The following is a 22207-nucleotide window of genomic DNA, read 5'->3' on the forward strand; positions in this document are numbered from 1 at the left end:
GCAACATGATTTCTGACCATTAATTCCCCATCAAAAATCTTCAAAACCAACAGAAAAAAAAAAAGGAGACTTCTTTACTCAGAGCTCTTCAAAGAGAGGAGAACACACTGCAGCCTGCAGGTGGTTTGCAAACCCTTTCTGGCAATTGGATGCTCAATTAGCACAGTTACAGCCAACGTCCACCCCAGTGCAGTAAGTGCCTGAGCCCATGGCAGCCTTTGGCACCCCGGCAGCTGTGATGGCTGGCACTTCCCAAAACATTTTTTTTTCAAACACAGTGGTGAATGCTTTTGTGTTTCCAGGATGACACTCAGCAATCTGCAGCAGCTCAGCAGAACAAAAGTTAAACTAGAGCTGCCCATCTCAGAGCAGTGATACCCATATGTTTCAGCTGGGCTTTGACAAGACAGACATGCGGCTGGTCCTCCTGCAGGGCTACAACTGAAAGCCATGGCTGGGGGATGCAGAACCAGCCGGAGAGCTAATAAATGCAGAAGGCAACTAAGTATTTTCACTTCCAAGAACAAATATCAGAAATTCCTCACCCAAATGTAACTCACCTGTTGTGCCATGTTTAACCTTCAACCATTTTCACTTTTTCTTTCTGCAGTTTCCACACTGGTTTTGGCAAAATATATTGCAACATTCACACATCCTAAGGGGAATTCATTATGCAGCTTCCTGAACACAACAGATATTTTAAGCTAAATAACGGGCACAGTAGGTCAGGCCGGGCACAGGGGTGGAAGGGCTTGGCAAGAGGAAACCACCTTTCACCAGCAGCAGCAGCTGCTGCGCTTCCTCTTCAAGGCAACACACAGTGAGTTATTTTCATGAACACAGTTTCTAAGGGGGGGGGTGGGGGGAGCGGGGTGGAGGACAAATGGATGAAAAGAAAGAAATGGCTACCTGTGGTCTAGCCACAGCAGCCTAAAGCATCCCAGCAGTATTCAGCCCAGTTATCGAGTGCTTGGGAAGTAAAAGTGGTCCACTTAATACCATATGTTATGCCTATAGGAGCTACTAAGAGCTTACTCCTTAGGTAAGAAAGAGGTTAAGAGGGAGTTGAGCATGTAGTCTCAGGCAAGCTCACTGCATCCCTGGGACACTCTCCAAGTCTCCAGCGATCCACAGTTAAACAAGTCCCTCAGCCAGAGAGGACACCGCTGCCTCAATTAATTGTTCTTTCATTAATTCCTCCCGCCACATTACAAACACATTTTTGGCATCTGGCAGCAAGGCGTTCCTGCATTAATTACCCCTTCTGTGAAGCGCCCTTTCACATCTCTGGAGTGTGCCTCACGCCTCTTTCACCTGGTGCTTTCTACTACTTGTGTGGAAAGAAGCAGCGAACAGTCCTGCCCTGCTCACGAAAACACAGAGGCACTCCCAGGGGCTTCTCCTGAAGCTAACGCTTTAATACGCGCTCATGTTCCTGTTTGCTTCAGCAGGGCTTGCACTAGCTGTAGAGATCCTGACAGCTCTAAGAGCCTATAAACAGGTACATGTCTTAGTTGGAGAAGCAGGAGCTGCTTATGCAGGTAGTTAAAAAGCAGTATTAATAGCAGGCCTGCCTACACGCTCCAAGGAAGCGCTCTTAGGAGCTCACGCCACCAACAAGGCTTCAAGGCTTCCAGTCCTACATTTTCTTTTCAAATATTCATTTCCCCCAATCTGCACATGAAGGTGCAAGCTGCAGGACTCCGTTCTCTGCAATGCACCGAGAGGAGCAAGTCTCCTCTCCTTTAAACGTTACCTGCTCGGCATCATCTGCTGCACCCACTGCAGGGACCTTCCCACCCGCTGCAGGGACCTTCCCTCCACACTGGCTGAGCTGCCTCTTCCCCGTGGAAAAGGGCAAGATGTTCCCTTCCTGTGAGCAGACCATGGAGAAGAACAACCCGGTGGCTTTCAAGACAGGGTGGCCTGGCCAGGTGGGGGTGGAAGGAAGGGTGGTATGAGGTGAGCATGGGACATGAGTAACCACAGAGGGCTCCAATGTGTTCACAATATTTCCTGTGAATGCCACCAGCCCCTAACCTTTGGCTGACCCAAGCCATGGCTGCTCATCTCCCAGAACTCAAGTCCTCCCTCTTCCCAAATGCACCAAACAATGGCATTAGATCCCTTTGGTCTGTGCCAGGATGGGAAAGGACATGCAGGACGGTCACACCTCCGTCAGCCTTGGCTGCCCCACCGAAGGGCTTCCCCGGGCAGTGCCCCCAGCCATACAAACCCTCCAGCCAGTCTCTGTGGGCAGGGAGCTGAAACCAGCTCTGCCTCAGCAAGGTCACCCAAGGGGACATCTGAGCATGGCACAGACCAGGCTCTTCCCAACGCTCTGCCCTGCAACGGCAGATCTGCCAGTGAGCGCTGTCACTCGGGCCATGGCTACCCTCGTACCACGCTCAGAGGAACCAGAGTCTCCCAAAAATCGAAAATGGGTGCCCAGCCTCCGGCAGCTGCTCCAGGCCAGGGGCTAGGGCAGCTCCACAGCTTTTATCCATATGAATCAACAATGCCATCCAGTGGCTGGTGAGCCCGCGCTCCCCCCCACCCCCCCACCCCCCACCTTCACCTCACCGCAACCGGGACGACATTCACCTGCCCTGATTTTGTTTTGTTCATTTATTTTTGGCATACCGCTTCGTTTCAAAATAAACACTCTCCAGACTTAACCACCCACGGTACATCTCCTGCTGTGCCCGAGTGCTCTCCCACCAGCACACGCACCAAGCAGAGCATCCCCATCCCTGCGTCACCCTGTCCCCCACCAGCTGCCCACTCGCTCACAGGGGAGCAGTGGTGGTGGGGAGCACTTGGCCTGCCAGCTGCCGCATTTAGAGTAAATATTGATGTGGAAGAGAGGGCCAGCAGTTGGTGGAAGTTCAAAGGTTCGATTAAACATTGTTTCCTTTTAAAAGAATAAATCAGCGTAAGGTGGAAAAGTGGTGAACAGATTCTGTGGCAAGGATGGTTTGAAATGGAAACAACTTTGAGATGTCAGCATTCACCGCTGTTATTTCTCCTTTGCTTTACCGAACTTTAATATCTGTTACCCATTACCTGCTTTGTGAGTCTCAGCTGCTGTCTGGCCTGGCACGTATTTTACAATACATTTAATCTTGTCTCTACTTTATAAAGAACCACAACTATACCTGCTGAAACACACTTCTCAGTCACTAAAAAAAGAAAGAAAGAAAACAAAATAAAGGTCTTCTTGTTGGATTCTCTTTTTTCAGCCTTTAGGCTTAAAAAAGCACCTGTGCTGTACTTTTTTCCATGACTACGTGGGCCATATATTCTTTCTTTAAAGATGCAACAGATATCTTCACAGACTTTAGTGATTCCCAGGAGCCAGGGCTGTTTGGGCACTCACCAAAGAGTCCCAAAACTGTGAGACCTGACAAAACTACAGGATTTTGCTGTAGATGCCAAGGACAGCAGATGACCGGAGCTGCCCCGGTGCAGCTGGAACTGGGGTCCAGCTTAACACACCCTAAGCTCACCTCCTCCGTGTCTCAGGTTTTTTTAGACCAAGCAAATGAAGCTCATGTCAGTTCCCCTCTCTGCCTTGCCATTTATCTCTACCATCTTCCTGCCTTGCTTTGAGCCTTTTCTCGCTTTCCTGAAAGCCAAGAATCGCAGAGGTTTTCCTTGCTGCCAGCCAAGGGGACACAAAGCTCTCTCTGCTCCTATTTTGCCCATCATGATAACGCCATGCCACCTCCTGCCTCTCGCCACCTGAGCTGAGACCTGCCTTCAGTGTCCCCACGCCGCGTGTCTGATGGCTGCTAGAAACTGGGATTACAGCCTGTTAGGGGTGCACTGAAAAACAATTTTATCCTCCTCATCTTTTTTCAGTGATGACAGCACCAAGGAAAAGCATTTCTATCCAAGTTTCTGAGACTTGTAATATTGCTAGATAAAAAATTTCAGAAACTCCATCACTTAGCTGTGCTCACACCACCAACCTCTGTGGAACATCATTTGCCTCCACAGCTTGATGTAATAGCAGCTGCAGACTATTTGGGCCATCACTCACCTCTTCCAATATCCCCCACTTTGTGCCAACACGACATGGCTGCTAACCCCCTAGATCATGGCAAGCTGTCACCTACTGATTGCCACACTTGGAGCAAGCAGATCTATCAGCACTGAGCTGCTCACTGGTTTCTCCAGCCCTGATACTAAGGTCCCCACGGTCAGGGGTCTGCTTGTCAATTCTCCTCCACTGTCTTTTCATTGAAATTGAAGTATTCTGGGGCAAACAGCCTGCAGAGGAGACAGTAACAATATAGCAGAGAGAGAAAGTTTGGTGGTGCTTCTGAAATCTTTCCAAATCCTTGTCCCGCTCAGGTGACCCACGACCATCACCTGGTAGCATCAGCCTTCTCCCCAGGGAGGGACCCCGGGGGAGACCCCTCAGTTATCCCCACAGCTGAGCATCCAATCTCCTCTGTGGTTTGCTTCCTTAATTATTTTTAATCTTGACTATTATCGCTGTTATTATTATTGCTAACAAGTACTTCAAACTCTCAAAGGACATTATAATGCACGCTAATTAGCCAGCCAGATGGCAACTGCCAAGAAGGCACCGTGGAGCCCAGTACTCCCAGGGCTGTGGTGCATGTCCATGCCTGCCCCCTCCCCTGCTGCCCCCTCCTTACGTTCCTTAGTCTCACTGGCACAGGCTTCCCTGCTTGGACTGTTCAAATCATAATCGCCAGCAGCTGAGCCAGTTCGTTAGCTAATGGCTGGGATGTCTCGGGTGGCCAGGCAGTGCGTGTCCCCTCCTCAGGAGCTGCTCTGGCTGTGCTAGACCAGCAGAGCCCCGCTTTTCCCTCATCATCCCTGAGAATCCTCCCTTTATTCTTCCAACCGCCCATCACATTGATGATTTTCCTCAGTGGGTTACTCTTCCCTTAACACATCCTATCTAACCGGGAACTGGCCCAGGACAAACACACAGCACAGTCTGGAAACACCACTTTCCTCTCTGCTAAACGATCCCTGGGGAAGCAGCGACATCTGACCCTTTGAGCCAGGGCAGGGCATGCATGGAGGCAGCGTGGGCACCGTGCACGTGCTGCCACCAGTGCCGCTGCTCCCTGGCCTCTGCAAAGCTCCCACGGGGGGTCTGCTGTGCCAGGCTTGCCCACGCTGGCGGAGGACAGGGCTTGGCAGACCTGCTCCATGCACCTCCCTTACCTACCCGGGCCCTCGGGAGATGCTTGTCACCAAACCAAGATGCCGCCCAAGGCCAGCCGAGCCCCAGCGCTTTGGGATGGTGTTGCAGTACCCCCAGCTGAGGTCTTCAGCAAAGCAATGTCTGCAGCTCAGCCTGCTGGGGCAGTGAGCAGTACATGCACTTACCGCAGCAGTCCTCGCAGGTCAGGCTGCAGCCAGGGAACTGCCTGCTGCAAAACTGCTTTTAGCCAGAGTCATCATTCTTGCAAGGAGCTGGAACTATGAAGCTGTTTTCCCCAATAAGGTCTCCCAAGAGCTAGTGAGATGTGAGCCTCTAAGTGACTAATGGCATGTCAAGAAGCAGAGCACCCGCTTGTAACCAGGAGGGAGCGGGAGCACCACCAGGCGAGGGGGGCGGATTGTCATTTCCTGAGCAATGGCTGAAGGCAGCATCATTTGTCACTGAAGAGCCTTAGCTGGGCAGCACAGGGCCCTGGACCTGCAGTGATGAGTAAAATAGAGGTGCTTTGATCTGCCTCCCCTCCCTGACGGACTTTCTGATTAAAAGACAGAAAATGATCAGACAGAAAGTGGAGCAAATTGACTCCATCCGATTCCTCTCCAAGGAAGGATGAAAAAAGGGCAAAGAATAGAACTAGTTCAATAGCAAACCACCAAGTGCAGAAAGATTTTCCAATCACTGGGCTGACTTAACTATTTTTGGGGAGATCACAGAGACCGGCAGCAACTGCTGCTTGTAAGTATCCTGGACACTGCCAAGAATTTTGCCCAGAGTAATTTTCCTTATCAGCTCGTTTCATCTCTGTCCTTCCTACTTTTCCTTCCCTCTACGAGACTTGACAGTTTCTCCCTTTGGAGTGGCATTGGCCCATATGAGAACCAGGATGAGACTGTTACCAGTGAAGCAGTGCAGGTGGTGGGATGATGGCACAGCTTTCCCTTTCAGGGATGTATAAGGACACCTTCTCCCCACGTGCAGCCAGCCTGGGCTGTGCAATGAGCTGGGATCCCCAGGACATGTCCAGCCAAAAGTCACCCTCTCTGCTTTTGGCACTCATCTCACGTGGGATGAAGTTCCCATCCTCTCTCTTCATCAGTGCCACAGGATCCTACCAATCCTATTTACTTCTGCATTGCCTGAGTGAGGTGAGATGATTCTCCCCGTGTCTATTTTTCCAGAGTGGCCATCTCCCAATCTGAAGGTACAATTACCTGCATGTGTCAGCTGCTAATTTGTTTGAGGAAACGGTTGTTGAGTGCTCAGGAAAGCACCTAGCATTGGGTGTGTAACGCAAAGGTTGCTATTACACCTGCGGGAAAGCGGGCGGCGTCTTTGCTCCATTTTCTCCCTAGAGACCTGCTGAGAATGCTGAGGTCCCCCTGGACCCCCTCTATAGCCACAGGAAAAGACAGACTCCCTCCAAGGGCTCTGAACTCCTCTCTAGAGAAACAACTCCATGTCTGAAGAAACATCTCTGTCCTGAGCAGCAGGGTTTGAAAAGATGAATTTCCATTGCGTGTCTAAAATTGGAGGACGTGGCTGTGCCCCAGACATCATCGCAGCCTCAGCGCCGCTGCCCAGGCTGCTGCTGCCAGCACACGGGAAGCAGGAACCTGCTGCCAGCACCAGCTCCCCCAGTAGACACGAGGAAGCATTTCTCAACCTCTCCAGGAAGCTGCTCTGCTTCTTTGGACATCAATGTTAATCACTCATGCAACTGCCCTTATCACTCCAGGTGCTGCTGAGATAAGAGGTGCCACTGACGCTGTTAATACAAATCTGCACTCCTTTGGAGGAGAGGCGGGTTGTAAGCAAGGGAGAAGAGGATTGCTGGGAGGCCAGTGGCTGGTGACAGACACCTGTCACCCCTCCTTCCCCTACCCAGGGGTGCTGGGTAGGGCTGATTAAACTGAGGATACTGAACCGTATCTTTAAAAAAAAATAATAATCCTCTATTCACAAGAACATCCCTGAGAAAAGCCCCATCTCTTAGATTCACTGTGGAAAAAACAAATTGAGCACGTTCCCAGTCAAGTAATATGGGGAATTTTGCATCTCAAAAGCTGCTGTGTCTCTTCCCCTTGCTGTTCTTGGTCTCTGAAAATCTGGCAATGCTCCCAAAAATGTCACTTGCAAAGCTATCTGGTTTGAGCACTGGCAGTTCCCTTCAGGGATGTGATTCTTATTGCTTCCCTTTTACAGCAGGTAGAGAGAGGGAACTCGAGGCAAACAGGGTTTGGATGTTCAGTGACTTGCCAAGGATGGAGCAGGAAACATTGTGCTGTGGTCCTCCCCCAGCTCTCCAGGCTCTCGCCTTCAGGCTGCACCACCTGTGCAGCCTTCATAGCAGGGTCCAAATGTCATGGAAGGACTTAAAGACTTGGGGGCTGGAGACTCTTTTCCATGTGACTATAGCAGGAAAAGACTCCAGGCTTTGCTGGCAAATTATCACAGCCAGGTCATGCTGAAAGCTCCACACAAGGAGCCTGAGTCGGAGAGCTGGGGCTCGGAAATGGTGCGGGAGCATTGTACCTGGGTGAGACCTACGAGGCTGGGCATGGAAACACGTGTGCATGCGTGTGTATACAGGCTGGTGTACCAGGGTACCCACACCTGCACACACTGCCGGCTCGGTGAAGGCAGTGTCCTTTGCCAGCAACATCATTTATTTGATTGCACAACAGAAATCACATCCAGCCTTTGGCCCGCAGTCATCATGGTTGGAAGGAGACTACGTCCAGGAGGAAGTATCTGTGAAAGCAGACTATTGTTTATGACAAGGACTTTACAGTGCTTTACAGTGCCCCAGAGCAATCTTCTAAGAGGAGAGTAAGCGTTGAAAGCACTTCTTTTCACCCGCAGCATGTTAGCCCAAGCCGCTGTCCACTGATTCCTTCATCACCAAGTTATCTCCAGTGAGGCATTAATGCTGGCCATAACCTTTTTTTTTTTTTTCTCAGAAAATCCAGTGCCATTGGTTGTAGCTTACAGCTTTCTCCTTATAGATCAGTTTTGTCTGCTAGGGAAAGCTTACATGGGTAAACCCTATGCATGTGCTGGCAGCACGCTAACTGCTTTATTGCAGTTATAGATCTGCAGAAGCAACTTCTTGCCATTATACAGACTGCGTTTTTCCAGGAACAGGCAACAGGAGTGAGAAGAACAGCCCTCAATGCAGCAATCAGCATCTCGTATGCTTTCTAGAAGGGGAGCAAACACCCATCAGCCATGACAACCTTTATTCCTTAAACTTCCCCAGAGGGAGCATTTCAAAGCATCAAAAGGATTTAAACCTGTCCGGCTGCTGCTGAGGCATAATTAACAGTTGCACAGTCAGCTCCAACTGCAGCTGACAAAGCCTTAGCAGCAATCCTCTATTTATCACACTCCCGGAGTATTTATAGATCCACAGCACGGCAGGGGGGGGAGAGAGAGAAGGAGAATAACAGGTGAGCTGCTTAGCAGGAGGGATAACATTTGCTTTCAGCTGCGTGGCATTTCCTTGGCCCCTGGTGAAGCTTTAGGGGACGGGCACGCGAGATGCCCTGGGGTGCAGCCTGTCAGCAGTGGGATGCAGCAGCAGGTCCTCTTGGGTGGGAGATGCAGTGGGTCAGCCCCCAGCTGAGACATTGAGGCCCTTCGGCTAATGGGGGGACTCGGGCTGTTGCAGTCAGGTCCTGGGGCAGACAAGTGCCCTGTGCCCTCACCAGGAACCCCTTCATCACCGAATATTGGTCCACGGTTGTTGTGGTCCCTTCTCCCTCACATCTGTCTCCACCAGGCTATGCATGTGGTGAGAGGCCAGCCTGATCTCCCGTGACACTGATTATAAGCTGACCTTTTACTGTGTCATTTGTCCTTCCTCATCTCTCATCCGTGTCGTTTACAACCCAGGGCCTCTTCATAGGAACCGATATAAAAATAGCAATTATTCTTTGATCTACCTTGGCAATCTGATTTCTGGGCTGGAAGGTGATACTGGAGCCGATGGGCTGGGAGACCTGGCCAAGCAGCCTGTGCAAGGACTGCCAGCAAGATCCAGCGGCTCTGGGCTGACGAGGTTGCCACCTCAGTTCTCCCTTCCATGGGAAGGCATCCCATAAAAACTGCTGGGTATCTCTTTGGCATTTTCACAACTGTCCCAGCTCTGATCAAAAACTGCTCATATAAACAGCCATATCCCATTGCAAAGGGCTGTGGGAACTGCTGCTCTGCCAGTAATCTCATCTGTGCTATCTTGCACCAAGCTGTGCCCAGGAATTATCAGCACTGGGTTTATTTCCTGTTATGGCTTTATGACCCCACTGAGATCATAAATGCATCTAAAGTCTAACTAAAATAATTTAATTTTGTCCATAAACGGCTCTTTACAGCAATGCTATTCCAAAGGGGAAGGAAGGTCATAATCCTTGCAGGTAATAAGACTTCTTCTCTACTGACTTGCTGTTCAGACACAAACCTGCCCCATTACTCATTGCTCCATGGCTGATGCAACTTCCCTGGGGAGTTGCCTCATGCTGCCATGCCCTGTGAGGACCCCTGGAGAGAGGTGCTGCAGCTCCCACCTGCTGACACCTGCACCCAGGGCATGCTGAGCATGCCTGTCCATCTAGCCCTGCAAAGCTTTACTGGCCTCCTCAGTCAATTTAGCTTCACCTGACACTTACAACCTTGCTCCAAGGACCTGCAAGCAGGTGGGCATACCATGCTCTTTAATCCATTGGAAATAGTATTTTGACCACAAGAAGACATTTCCCTGAGCAGAGCCAGTAGGATTCCTCTTCCATGGACTTTATTTACAACAGTCTCCTGTCTCTGGGCTCCTGAGCAGCTGCCAAAGCTAGAGTTCCCTTCAGCAAGGTATCTTTGGTGCTGCGTTTCTTGGGCGAGGCCAGGGGAATAGTCACCTATTAAATATGCAACACAGAAGGCGTTTTACAGATGGATTTTGCAGAAGAAAAGCTATTCTGGTACTTGGCAATGCCACTGAGCCTTCATTGCTCAGAGCAAGGACTCACCACTGGGATACAGAAGCAGAGCCAGCAGGCTGCTGCCTGCCCCAGCCCAGCAGAAAGGGCAGGTCCCCCCATCTGCTTCAGAGCTGAGGCTCCCTCCAGTTGCACACTCAGCGGTGCTGCAGGCACGAGGCAGCCCTGTCCCACCGCTCCAAGTGACAGCACTGCGTCCCCAGCTGCAGCCAGGGCCCGGCCATGCATGTGGAAGGCAGCACAGCTTCTGCCAAACACTGGGAGAACTGCGGCCATTGCACGCTGTGGCACAGGTGTTCCCAGTTTACAGTTTACGAACAGCAGCTGGTGATCTCAGATACCTTTTTTTAGGGAGGAAATTTGTGATTTCAGCCATGGAAGTCATGTGAACCCCGGTTTGTAAGTAACAGCAGGGGAAAGTACCTGTTCTCCCCTGCAGCCAGACCGTCCTGAGCAATAACTGTCAGCTGAACAAACTCCCAACAGTTTTCCGAAATATCTTTGTTTTTAAGGGAAGTGCTTTGCTGTTGCCAGGTTTGTTGCTGTTGTTTTGTGGCCATTGAGGGGCTGTTAAACTCCCTGCCACAGGGTGTTTAGGAAATAAATGAGCTGCTTCAATTCATTTCCCGCATTGACTCAGGGTGGTTGTGGAGGAAGAGAAGGGCAGACCAAAATGAAGGTGGCAAAAGATGATTAGCGAGTGAAGGAGTGAGTGGGACGGGTGGTTCTCGTCCCCGATGGCATCAGGCCACAGCCCCCACAGCCACACATCGCAGGAGGCAGGGGAGCAGCTTTGCTGCCTTGCACTCAGAGATGCCTTGGGGTGCACGTTTCTCCACAATGCAATTTGTCAAGGGACTGTGCCACGAGGGGGGTTGCTGGCATCCTCTCTTTCCCTAGTCATTCCGCACTGGGCCAGTATACGGACATGGAGTTGCACATAGAAGGAAACTCCACGTAACAAGCTCCGGTTCTGTCTGTGAACCTTCCTGGGGGGTCTGAGCCGGGGGCAGCCCCTTCCCGCCTGGGGGTGCACACAGAGCGCAGCACAGGGGAGATGCTCACAGCGGCTGGGCTGTGCCTGCTGGTGGGGGGCTGGGAGGGACCACCGGGGCTCCTCCCCGGAGCAGGTGGCAGACCTGGCCTGCAGCCCCTCTCTCCTTCGCCTCAGTGTCCCGGCTCGACCCTCCCCCAAAAGCAATCAGGTGGTGCTTAACGCCAGGGGGCCACGGGAAATAGGATTTTCAGGCATAAAGCTTGGGTAGCCCACAGACCCCTGGGGACAGGCCCCTGCGAAGCCTCCCCCCGCGGTGACGCCCCGCGGCCGCGCATCACCCGTAGCACAGGGCAGGGCTGTCCCGGGCTGCCGGCGGGGCCCAGCCGGTCCGACCCCCGGCCGGCGGGTGAGCTCCCAGGGGCCCCGCAAGCCCCACCACAGGGCGCCCCGGCCGGCGCCCCCCGACCCAGCCCGCCCTGCCCGGGCTGGGGGCCGGGATCAGCCTCCCCCGACACACACCGAGAGCAGAGGGGCCGCGCACGGCCACCGCCAGCCGCTCCGCGCCCCCTGCCCGCCACCGCGGGGGCCGCTTCAGCCGCCGGCGGGAGCGCGGCCGCGGGGGGGGCGCGGGGGCGCGGCCGCGGGGACGCGCAGCGCAGTTGGGGCCGCGCAGCGCGGCTCACTCGTGCCCCCCAGTGCCCACGCGAGACACGGGCCCGCGCGGGAGCGGCGGGGCGACCCCGGCCGCGGGGGCTCCGGGTGGCCAGCGGCGCGGCGAGGCGCGGGGGGAGCCCTGCAATGGAAGCCGCTGGTGGAAGCCCGGCGTCCCGTCCCCCTGCGCGGCACCTCCTGCCGCCGCAGCCCTTTCCAAGGAGAAGGGTTAGAAGCTGTCCAGGCTCCTCACCGACGGGACAGACCCCGAAACGCCGCTCAGGCTGTTCAGCTGCTGGCACTCCACTCCCGACATCCATGCCTTCCCCAATCCTATTGCCCCATGCCTGCTGCTGACAGTTCATCAGATTCTTTTTTCGAATGCTCAGACTGAACTCCTCTCCAGCACACCCTAAGCCCATCCCCATTAGAAATCATTCCTCACACTCAGGTCTACAAAGACACCTGAAAGTTCAGGTTGTCGGGGTGCGGGAGAGCACCCTTTTTCTCCTTGCTCTCCTCCTGCTGCGCATGGTACCACCATTCAGCAAACTGCACTGCTGCATGGACGCTGTGGAAAGCCAGCTGGCCACCACTGTCCATCTCGCCAGCCCAGCCACCCTCTCGGAGCCGGTGGCGGACGGATGGGTTGCAGTTGGCCAGGAGCACCTGGACACCAATCTCCTTATAGTCATGACGTGTCTCCTTCAGCGCAGAGAGACCCACAGTGTCTATAAACTGCATTGCCCTACAGTCAAGGATTAAGGTGTGCATGTCTGTGGAGGGAGGACAGGCATCTGCTGGAGGCTTCTCAGCCCTTTTCTTGGCCTGTTTCAGGCAGTCACACCTGGTGCCAAAAAAGCTCTTGCTGTTGCCTGTGTCTGTACTTGCCTGGGCCCCCACCCTTTGGTGCTTAGCGGCCAGCAGGGTAGGATTTACCCCAGTTTTTTGGTAGAGAACAGTCTTGAAATATTCCTTGTTGGCATAGTAGAGGGACGACTCGAAGCGGAAGATTTTGATGTTGGCAATACTGCTGAGCTGCTTGTAAGTGGACTGGTCCTCATAGATTTCCGTGTTGCTGACCTTGCCCAGCAGCGTGGCCCTGGGTCTCTGCGTGCGAAAGATGATACAAAGCAGAGCAAAGCAGACGCCCATGAGGAGCCCGATCTCCGTGGTGATCAGTGTGGAGGACAGCATGGTTGCCCACCACACCACCGTGTCCAGCTTGCTGAGCTGCCACATGCTGGGGGTGTCATGGAACTTCCTCAGGCCCCCCCGCAGGTTGACAATGGTGACCACCCCCAAGATGGAGGTCTGCAGCGAGTGGAAAAGTGGGGCGATCCACAGCAGCACCAGCAGCAGCACCAGGGAGGTGACCAGGCCAGAGACCTGGGTCTGGGTCCCCGTGGACTCCTTCAGCAGAGTCTTGGTCAGGGCTGCAGAACTGGCAAAGCAGTAGAAGAAAGAAGGGATCAGGTTGCACATGCCGATAGCAATCATCTCTTGGTTGGCACGGACAGCGTAGCCATGCTTTTTGCCAAAGATTTCCGCCAGGGAGACGGTCATGGCAAAACCGATAACAGCAATGGGCAGAGCATCAACTGCCAGGCTGGAGAACAGGTTTATATCTGGTAGAGTGGGTTTCCTGAAACCAGTGGGGATCTCCCCACAAACAGCAGACTTGTATCGCTCTTCAAAGTTGCAGTAGTAAGATATTACTGTGGCTACAATGACCACCAGCAGCTCTATGGGGAACGGGGCCTTCATCTTCTCCTTATACCGCTCATTGACCTCTTTGACAGGCACTATGACGGCCAAAGCAACCAGGCTGGTGACCAGGTCACAGATGTTCGTGTTCTGAATGTATCTGAAAAGGTCAACCCATGTCAGGATGAAGGACCCCACTCCTTCATGACGAGGGATTTTCAGTCCCAGGAGATACTTCATCTGGGAGGTGATAATGGTGAGGCTGGAGCCAGTCACAAAGCCACTGAGGAGAGGTTCTGACAGGTAGACAGCCACAAAGCCCAGCTGCAAAACCCCCAGCAGGATCTGAAAAGCAAGACAGCCATACTTTTAGCATCAATGAGAAGGGCTGGAAGAGGTAACTGGTAATTTATGTCATTTTGCTTACACTTTAGCATCTCTGGCTATTCTGTCTGCTGAGCATTCAGTGTGAGGCAGAGGGCTTTGTCTTCAGTAGTTAATCTGGGGGATGAAAAACTAAAGAAACCTACCTATAACACTCATCCGTAGCTAGAGATGCCATGCAAAGAAGCCTACAAGGTCCCTTCTGCTGTCTCCTAACAAGCAATAAGGGCACATAATTAGCGCTGCAAGTCCCGGCAGCAGCCCCATCAAAGCAGCTCCAAGTATCACTCAGCGGCATAAAACTGGTGTGATGCACCGAATTTTAGTTGTTCCAGAGAAAGAGCCTGAGCTTGTTTGGGGACAGCTAGGCTCAGGTGGTGGGGACGCTGCCAGGGGTGAAGGAGCCCCTGCTGATGGCAAGGTCCTTGAGGGCAGTGGGAAGGTGGTCCACAGTTCCTTCTCCTGCCTTGCTGTGTGTGATCCTAAGGATGTTTCAGACACACCCAAGGACATGGCCTGTTATATGGTGGGGGGGAAACAAACCCCCACATTCAGCCATGTTTGGAACTTTCTAAATCTCTACATTTGATTCAAGGGCGTCAGGGTCTAGTCACATCAGGAAAGGTTTCTTGTAACTTGTAAGTCTGAACCAAGACTGGAGCTTAGAGATCTTTAGCTCAGAGAAGTTCCTAGCAGGGAAAGGACAGAGGGGAAACAGTACAACAGCAAACATTTGTACCTGGTAAAGACCAACCAGAAAGCTTAAGGAAAGGGCCACAGTGATGGCGTAGCAGCTCCTGTCGCAGGCACCTGTCCCATTAGTGGAGGAGGTCGAGTTGCCCACCACCAAAGAGCCAGCGTTGTCGTCACTGTACCCTGCTTGCTGGAGGTGCCGGTTCACAGACTGCCCGATCATCAGGCACAGGACACCGAAGGAGCCCACAGAGTTATGGCGCGAAGTGGCCATAGCAACGTAAATGATATTGCAGAAGAAGTTGGTGTAGATGCCGTAGATGGGATCCTGGCTGGCTAAGAGGGAGTAGGAAATGGACTGAGGGACGGCAACTATCCCCACCAGGAGCCCAGATATGACATCCCCAAGCAACTGCGTCTTGACATTGTAACAGGGAAGCCAGTCCAGCACTGGAAACAGCCGACAGAAGAAGGTGATGATGGTTTGATGATTGCATGTGCAGACCTCTCTGGCTTTCTGTAGGATTAATTCCTTGGTGCTGAAGCCTGAAGGCTCATACTCCTCCAATTTGACATGTATAAAATTGGCAGGAGTCTCTTCTGGCGTTACGGAGCCCAGCACGTCTTTGCTTTGCCCTGACTTCTGGCTTGATGTGTCCTCCATTGCTAAGGCAGGAGAACAGGCAGCCATGACGTGTTGCAGTCATGTACATAATGCACTTTGCTTAGCTCCAGGCCTCTTGCTCATTGCATGGATAAATAAAATAAAGGAAAATAACCTCAGACAAATCTAACAGAAAAGCACTTTCCCATGGTGCCAGTTCGTTTTCACTTATGGACCTGATTAACCACAGTCCTGAGACCATGCTTTAAATTGCATTCACACCGGCACAGATGCCCATGTCAGGAGCAGAGCTACAGAGATCCCTGTGCTCCTTCCTAACATACCTCTTGTTCTGAAAGAGGAAAGCAGAATGGGTTAAGATCAGATCATATTATTTCACTGAAACCAAAACTTCTTCAGGAACCCTGCATTTCTTGGTGACACTTCCACTTCAGCAAAAATCTTTTTTAAAATGTTGAGAAATTCCAAGTGATGCTTTAGGAATGTAACACCTGGGTAAGGGAGGTAATTTTCAAAATAAGTTTTCCTTTAACGTTTCAAAATTTTAAATTACATTCCTGGCTTGCATCAAACAGGCCCACCACAGGGGCTCCTATCTGCAGAACAAAAGCATCCTGCTTTTTCAGTCTGGTTAAGTAACATACACGCTTTCCAGAGCTACTCTGAGTTTTTCAGTCAAAATGCAGCTGCAACAAAACATACCTATTTGTCAAAACAACAATACACACAGACAGAAATTCTCCTGAGAGGAGACCTAGAGCAGCTGCACTTTGGAAATTGAACTGGGCTGATGAGAAATCCCATTCCCCTGCCCCATGGGTTCATTTCACACCACTAGTCCCAACCCAACTGCCTTACCTCTGGCTGTGAGGAGATGCTGGGTGTTTTCTCACTACCTGGGGCTTGTCCCCTGTGGACAGACCCGTCTCCTCACCTTGCAGAGCACATTGAACAGAGAAAGCACGAGGCGAACAACTGCAAACTTGTTTCCTTTGCCTTCCTTCTGGACATTGTGCTGCTTCCCTTGAGAAGAGAGCTAAGTTTCTCAGCCAAGAAATCAGTCCTTTTATCTTGCTCCAGCCGATGAAGATGGTGCAGCGGGCTAAACAGAGCTGTGTTTTGAAAACAAACATTGTTCTGAGAGAGTATTTTTGATGAAAACTTGTTCTGGCCATTAAGAATGATTGAAGGGGTTTAGAGCAGTGCAGTGCTCCTGCCAGGTAACAGTATTGCTGGTATCTGGAGATGTGTTTGCAAAACAAGAGGAACGATGCAAAGAAATCTGCCTGTGTGTGCTATTGCTCTGCCCCGCCCTGAACTGAGAGAGCATCATTGCTTGAGTCCTGCCGGGCTTCTCTGCTCAGGTTTTCGTCTATTCTGTGTAAGTTTTTGCTCAAAAAAAAAAAAAAACAATCAAAAAGCCAAACTTGTTCCAGGATGACTTTTCTTTCCTGGCAGCTTCTCCACCAGCGTGCTGCCACCAGCCCCTGGGCCCTGCTCAGCTGCCTGTTCCCCACGCCTCCGCCCCTGCTCGGCCACGCTGCGCTCACCGCTTCCACAGCACCAGTGACGCCGGGCTGCACCCAGGCTTCGCAAAACAGAGGTCTGCAAAGTCAGAAGTGTGACACAGGTGATTTCTAAGGAGACAGAAGAACTCAGTACGTGTCAAATCTGCACAATCCACATCTTGCACATGTCTTTTAGAGACCAGCACAATTTTTTTTTAGCACAAAGAACAAGGGGTTGTGCTTTGCAGAAAATAAGCACAATTCAGTAAGTGCAAGGTTGCATTTCTTTTGTAGGTAAAGGTGAACAGCTGGATTAGAGGCCAGGAGGAAAGGTAACGTTTTATCATCCTGAATTGAAACAGCAGCCTCATAAATACCAGCTGGAACTGTTCTGTTCTCGTGATCCCTGCCAACAATCTGCATCAGACCTCTCAGCACATACTCCCACTCACCTCATTCTCCACTTTTTCTTTTCCATCTATTTTCCACCAACCTAGTCTCTAAAATCTTGCTGGACGTGTCATTGCCCCATGGCAGCTTGGCCCCTGCCTCTTCTGGCACGGACTGTGTTCTGGGCTTGGGGAGCGGGCTGAGAGCCCACGGTGTTTGGAGAGATGGTGTGGGGCATGGAGGGATGACATTTCCACAAAGCTTTGATTTAGATGCTGGGGAGACACCCTGAGGGAAGAGAAGGGGAAGATCAGCATCCTGAGCTACATTTATCTCATCAGTGGTAGTCTGTATCTCAGTAATTAGAAGTAAATAAATAAGAAGCATGAGTGCTCTCTGACAGCAGCAAAAAATGAAAGCACATGGTAGGGGAGACAGCTGCTCCATGTTTTTATCTGTTTATATGAATTCTTTACTCTGCCATTCCTCCACAGCTCATGTATTTTCAGGTACATCTGGTGATAGTTCCCCTTTCCCTTCCCCTTCTTTCAGTAACGAACTGTAACTTTCCTTAAGACTCATCATTCCTCCCGTCCTTAAAAGATGACCACCTCATATGCTTTACAATCATTCCTAGTTGTAGTTCATTTTGTGTCTTGGTCTGTCTAATGTTGTCTCTACACATTTTCCTTTTCCATCTTCTTCCTTAGCAAATGACCCAAATTTCCATTTTCTGTATTATTCCTTCATCTTGAAATTCAGTCACTGAAGAGCTGGCCAGGCTGGTCTTTTAAGTCGTCTGGTTTGCTGGGATGAAACACATCTGAGCACAATCCATCTTTGGGTTTTGACCTTATTTAGGGAGCATTTATTTCCAGTTCTGGATCTCTGATGTCTCCACCAAGAAAATGGGACAGAGCACTTATTCCATTTATGACAGTATCTAGACTACCTTTAACCTCCACCCTGCCTTCACTGCGGGCTGCTGCTTTTCCTTCTAACTTCCATCCTCACTTATACATTCTGGAACTCTTTGTTACGATTTCCTTTACCACCTGATATACCTTGGTAAGCCTTGATATAGCCATGCTCTTCCACCTCTCCAAGGCACAGGTTTGGTGAGCAGTTCTTTTTTTCATTCCTCTCTCTCCGTGCCTCCCCTGCCACCCTTCCCCACACATTTTTCACCCCCTTTCTTGTGTGCAAATTCCCAGTTGCTTTTGTATACTCAACTTTAAAATATTCCACACTTCCCCTGCAGTTATGCTCTCAAGGTCCTTGTTCCAGCTGGCTTCTCCACGTGTTCAGTTCTGTGCACTGACTTCTTGGGAACAGCAAGCCTTCATACTAGGGCAGCTTCTGCATGGTCCTCTCTGTGCTGGAAACGCAGGCTGTGGGCACTGAGGAGAGCCCATTTGATGTTCTCCCCGGCAGAAAGGATGTAGGAACATAGTTGGTGACACTGAACACTGTGTACATCTCTGAAATCGCTTTTAGTGCATGAGGTGAGGCAAGGGCAGAAACCGCAGACATTTCACATTTCCTCTAGCAAACGTATAGCAGACAGCTTAAAAAAAGAAACCCCCAGCGGAACTTCATGTGACCTTGAGCTGGCTAAGGCTGAGCTGCCTTCCAAATGCAAGGTCACCACAGCTACCTGCTGAAACCGCTTGTTTTCAAATGCATCTTCAAGGGTTGTTCTTTATTGCCACTATAAACTCACTTTGCTGTTTAGCTCCATTCTGGGCAAGGTAGGGTTGGACAGATGGTGTGAGCTTGAACAATGCAAGTGCAGACAGGATGTTGCCTGCCAGTAACATGGCACCCTCTGCTTTTAAACCAAGCAGAAACCATGAAATCCAAAGTTTTTGTTTATGACATGGATTGTCAGCAATGTAACATCCATCTAGGCAACAGCCATTGCAGCCAGCTAGAAACAGAGCGGTGGGAACCCAAGCTCCAGGTGCAAGGAAAATGCAATAGCGGGAATTTCAGTTTTCTAGCCTACAGTAGAAAAAAATCATGAAATGATCTGGGTTTGTGATTGTTCCCCAGGCATTTTGCAGCAGGGAAGTGTCGTGAATTCAAATCTCTGCTGCTGCATCAATGCATAGTTTTTGTTTAACAGGACAAGCTGGCATCTCCAGTTTTCTTTGGAACAGAGCTAACTTCACTGCACAAGGATTTTTTATTTACTTTAAAGCCTGCACATACACCTATGACTGTTTGGCTTCTGGAAGCCTTTCAAGTAGCACCCCATGTGTCTTGGCTCCGTAAATGGGCCACCCAGACTTAGTATGGCTGCACCCCACTGCTCTGCAGTTACTTAGAACACGTGCAACTTTATCAAACAAAAGGCAAGTGAGCCAGGTAGTGGAGTCAGGTATCTAAGAGAGATGCTTTTCCTTCCCTTCAGATTTGGGACTTGACAGTCTTATTGGAAGGCTGCTGATTCAGTTCCACTTGGAAACTGATTTTCAATAAGTAGACATCTGCAAAACATCACCTTTTTTTAAGGGAAAAACAAGGAAAAGGAGACAAGCCCAGAATCAGTCCCACTGCTGAGATACGGCAAAATGCAACAAAAGTGCCCCAGGGCACAAAGGCTGAACAGAACCTCCCCGATGGTTTCCTGGAAAGCAACTATTCACATTTCTGCAAGAGATAACACCAGACAATACGGAAAGCAGTACACTAGATCATCCCAGAAAACAGAAGTTTTTTCAGCCTCCTGTTACTTGGCAGGGCAGTTTATGCTGATGTGCAGGGGTGCACAGCGTGCAAGGCAAAGATAAACTTCTCTCCAGACATAACCACTGTCAGCCTAAAAGTGTCGCTCACCCTGTGACTGCACACGGCAATGCAGCCACACCACTGAAGTTTGAGAGGGATCAAGGAACCTAGAAATAAATAATGATAAAGAGCATCTATTTAAGCTACTGCTTGCTCCCAGCAATTAACCGTGACGGCAGACATACAAGGAACATTTTCTAGTGTGTTCTGAAAGGTGTGAGATGGAACGTACATCCTCGGAAAGAGACTCAGTGCAGAGGTAGCACATCTAAAAGGACGTGGAAGAGTATCTTTGGCTGCAGAGGTCACACACCACCCATCAACTGTCCAGCCATCGAGGACACCGCAGACTGGGTCCACCCTGCTAATGCTCTGCTACAAGCCCTTCCCTCAGCACTGACACCCACTGCTAGAAGACGGAATAAAAGAGCACTTCCAAACACACCAGCAAGAAGATTTGGGGAGCATTCCCAGTTTATATAAGAAGGGTGAAAATAACTCTTTGCCAACTTTTGCGGCATTTTGTTGCTGTTTTCATGTTTTTCCCTGCATGATAAATGTCCAGTGTTTATAATCCTTTCCCAATTTTTCAAGCTAATAACTAAAAACGCTATAATGGCTCTGTAAACAGATTAAATTGATTACAGATAAATACAGTGGAATAAAAATGGGGAGACGCATTTCTATTTCATACTGAATTGGCCCTCAGCCCAGGCTATTTGGCATTGTTTCAGGCCTGACCTGTGTGTGCTGCCTACAAGCCCTTCACGGCACTGAGGCCGTGCTGGTGGGATGCTGCTTCCCTCTGTAGCTGCTGGCTGGCTCACAGGGTCACCCTATTTGCAGCTAACACAACCTGCCCCCCCCCCCCCGCCCAGCACAGCAGGCTCTGTGTCGAGCAGAGCCCCGTGACCAGCTCCCAAGCTCTACCAGCAGCCATCCCACACCAGTTCATTGTGCACCGAGGCAGTGGGGAAGGATCCTACAGAGGTCACATCTCAATGTCACAGGACAGAAAGAAGCTCCAGCAGGTGGGTAAGAAGCCCAGAAACCACAGCCCATCTCCCACTACCTGCCACACAACCAGATTGGATGTGCTATTAAACATGAGCAGCGTTTCCCCACAACGCAAATGGTGGGATGGACTGCCAGCGTGCGATGGGAGTCAACAGGTTTGAGAAAAGGGGTTATGAAGCTTCCTGAAGTGCTGCAAAAGCTGTAACAAAGGTCTAAGTGCTCAGGAAGTTTCTAGCCTGCTGCTTACCGGGTGCCGGGAGGGCTCTGCATGGGCTGGACCCCTGGAACACCTTTCCCAAGCTGCCTCCACCACGCTGTGACACAGGAGACAGGGCTGGGGGGATCCCATCTAGTACAGGACCGTGTATACTGAGAATTAGCTGTCCCCAGGTCAGGTAGAGCCTTGATTAGCATGGGTAAAGGGTGCTGCTGATGGGAGCCGGTTCTCTCAGCTCTGTATCAGCAGGAATCAGAGTAACTCCACCGAAGGCAACGGCTGTCCTGTGCTTTTCAAGAGAGCAGAAAGCTCGTGCTGGCATTCTCTGTAATTGAGTGTTCCTACCACTCTGTTGGCACCAACACAAAAATTACAGCATGTGTGCTGAGGTCTCCTAAGGTAAAAGGCATCCTCAGGTAAAAGCTGAGCCACGCCGGATCAAGAAAACCTTCTGCATAACTCAAGGACATGTGTGCAGAGATAATGCTCACAGTAAGTGCTCAGAACTGCACCCAGCGCTGCTCTAATTTTTGTTCTGACTCTTACTGGCCGTGACCTGACCAAGTCATATAACCTGTTATGTCAAGTAACATTAAAATACACGGCAGCAAGTTTCTAAGCCTGAATATGTAATACCATGTGCTATAACTACACATATTGTAAAGTACAATTAGCACTAAACCTGACCAAATGTGTCATTTCTTGCATCTTGGGAATATGGACCTGGCCCACAGGAGGGTGCTGCTCACCGGCACATCGTGGTCATCACACTGCTTATGACTTACTATTCATGAGACAAATTGCAGCCTGGTTGCACAGAGCACCCAAGTCAGGGCAAGGTAAAAGCCACACACTGTCAGTGGCCTGGTGCGCGCTGGCAGGGACCTCCCCTGCGTGCCTGCACGGTACGCACCCCGCGCAGAAGGGTGCGCATGGCTGTGTACTCACCCTGCTCTGCAGCGGGCTGGGCACCACTGCCAGGAGAAAGCGGGATGGCACTCACTGCTCAAACATGCGTGGCTTTC

At 50.9% G+C, this 22207-nt stretch overlaps 1 protein-coding gene across 1 annotated transcript; it reads right to left on the reverse strand.

Moving 5' to 3' along the window:
* Window positions 1-11983: 11983 nt before the first annotated feature.
* On the reverse strand, window positions 11984-22186 carry LOC101924877 (sulfate transporter-like). Its single transcript, XM_055811479.1, has 3 exons — window positions 18389-22186; window positions 14679-17443; window positions 11984-13900 (listed from the first exon to the last, which is right to left on the reverse strand). Exons 2-3 carry the CDS (start codon window positions 15321-15323, stop codon window positions 12302-12304), a joined length of 2244 nt encoding a protein of 747 aa, XP_055667454.1. The 5' UTR covers window positions 15324-17443; window positions 18389-22186; the 3' UTR covers window positions 11984-12301.
* Window positions 22187-22207: the final 21 nt, after the last annotated feature.

This window comes from Falco peregrinus, chromosome 8 (assembly GCF_023634155.1).
Source record: "Falco peregrinus isolate bFalPer1 chromosome 8, bFalPer1.pri, whole genome shotgun sequence".
NCBI classification, from domain to species: domain Eukaryota; kingdom Metazoa; phylum Chordata; class Aves; order Falconiformes; family Falconidae; genus Falco; species Falco peregrinus.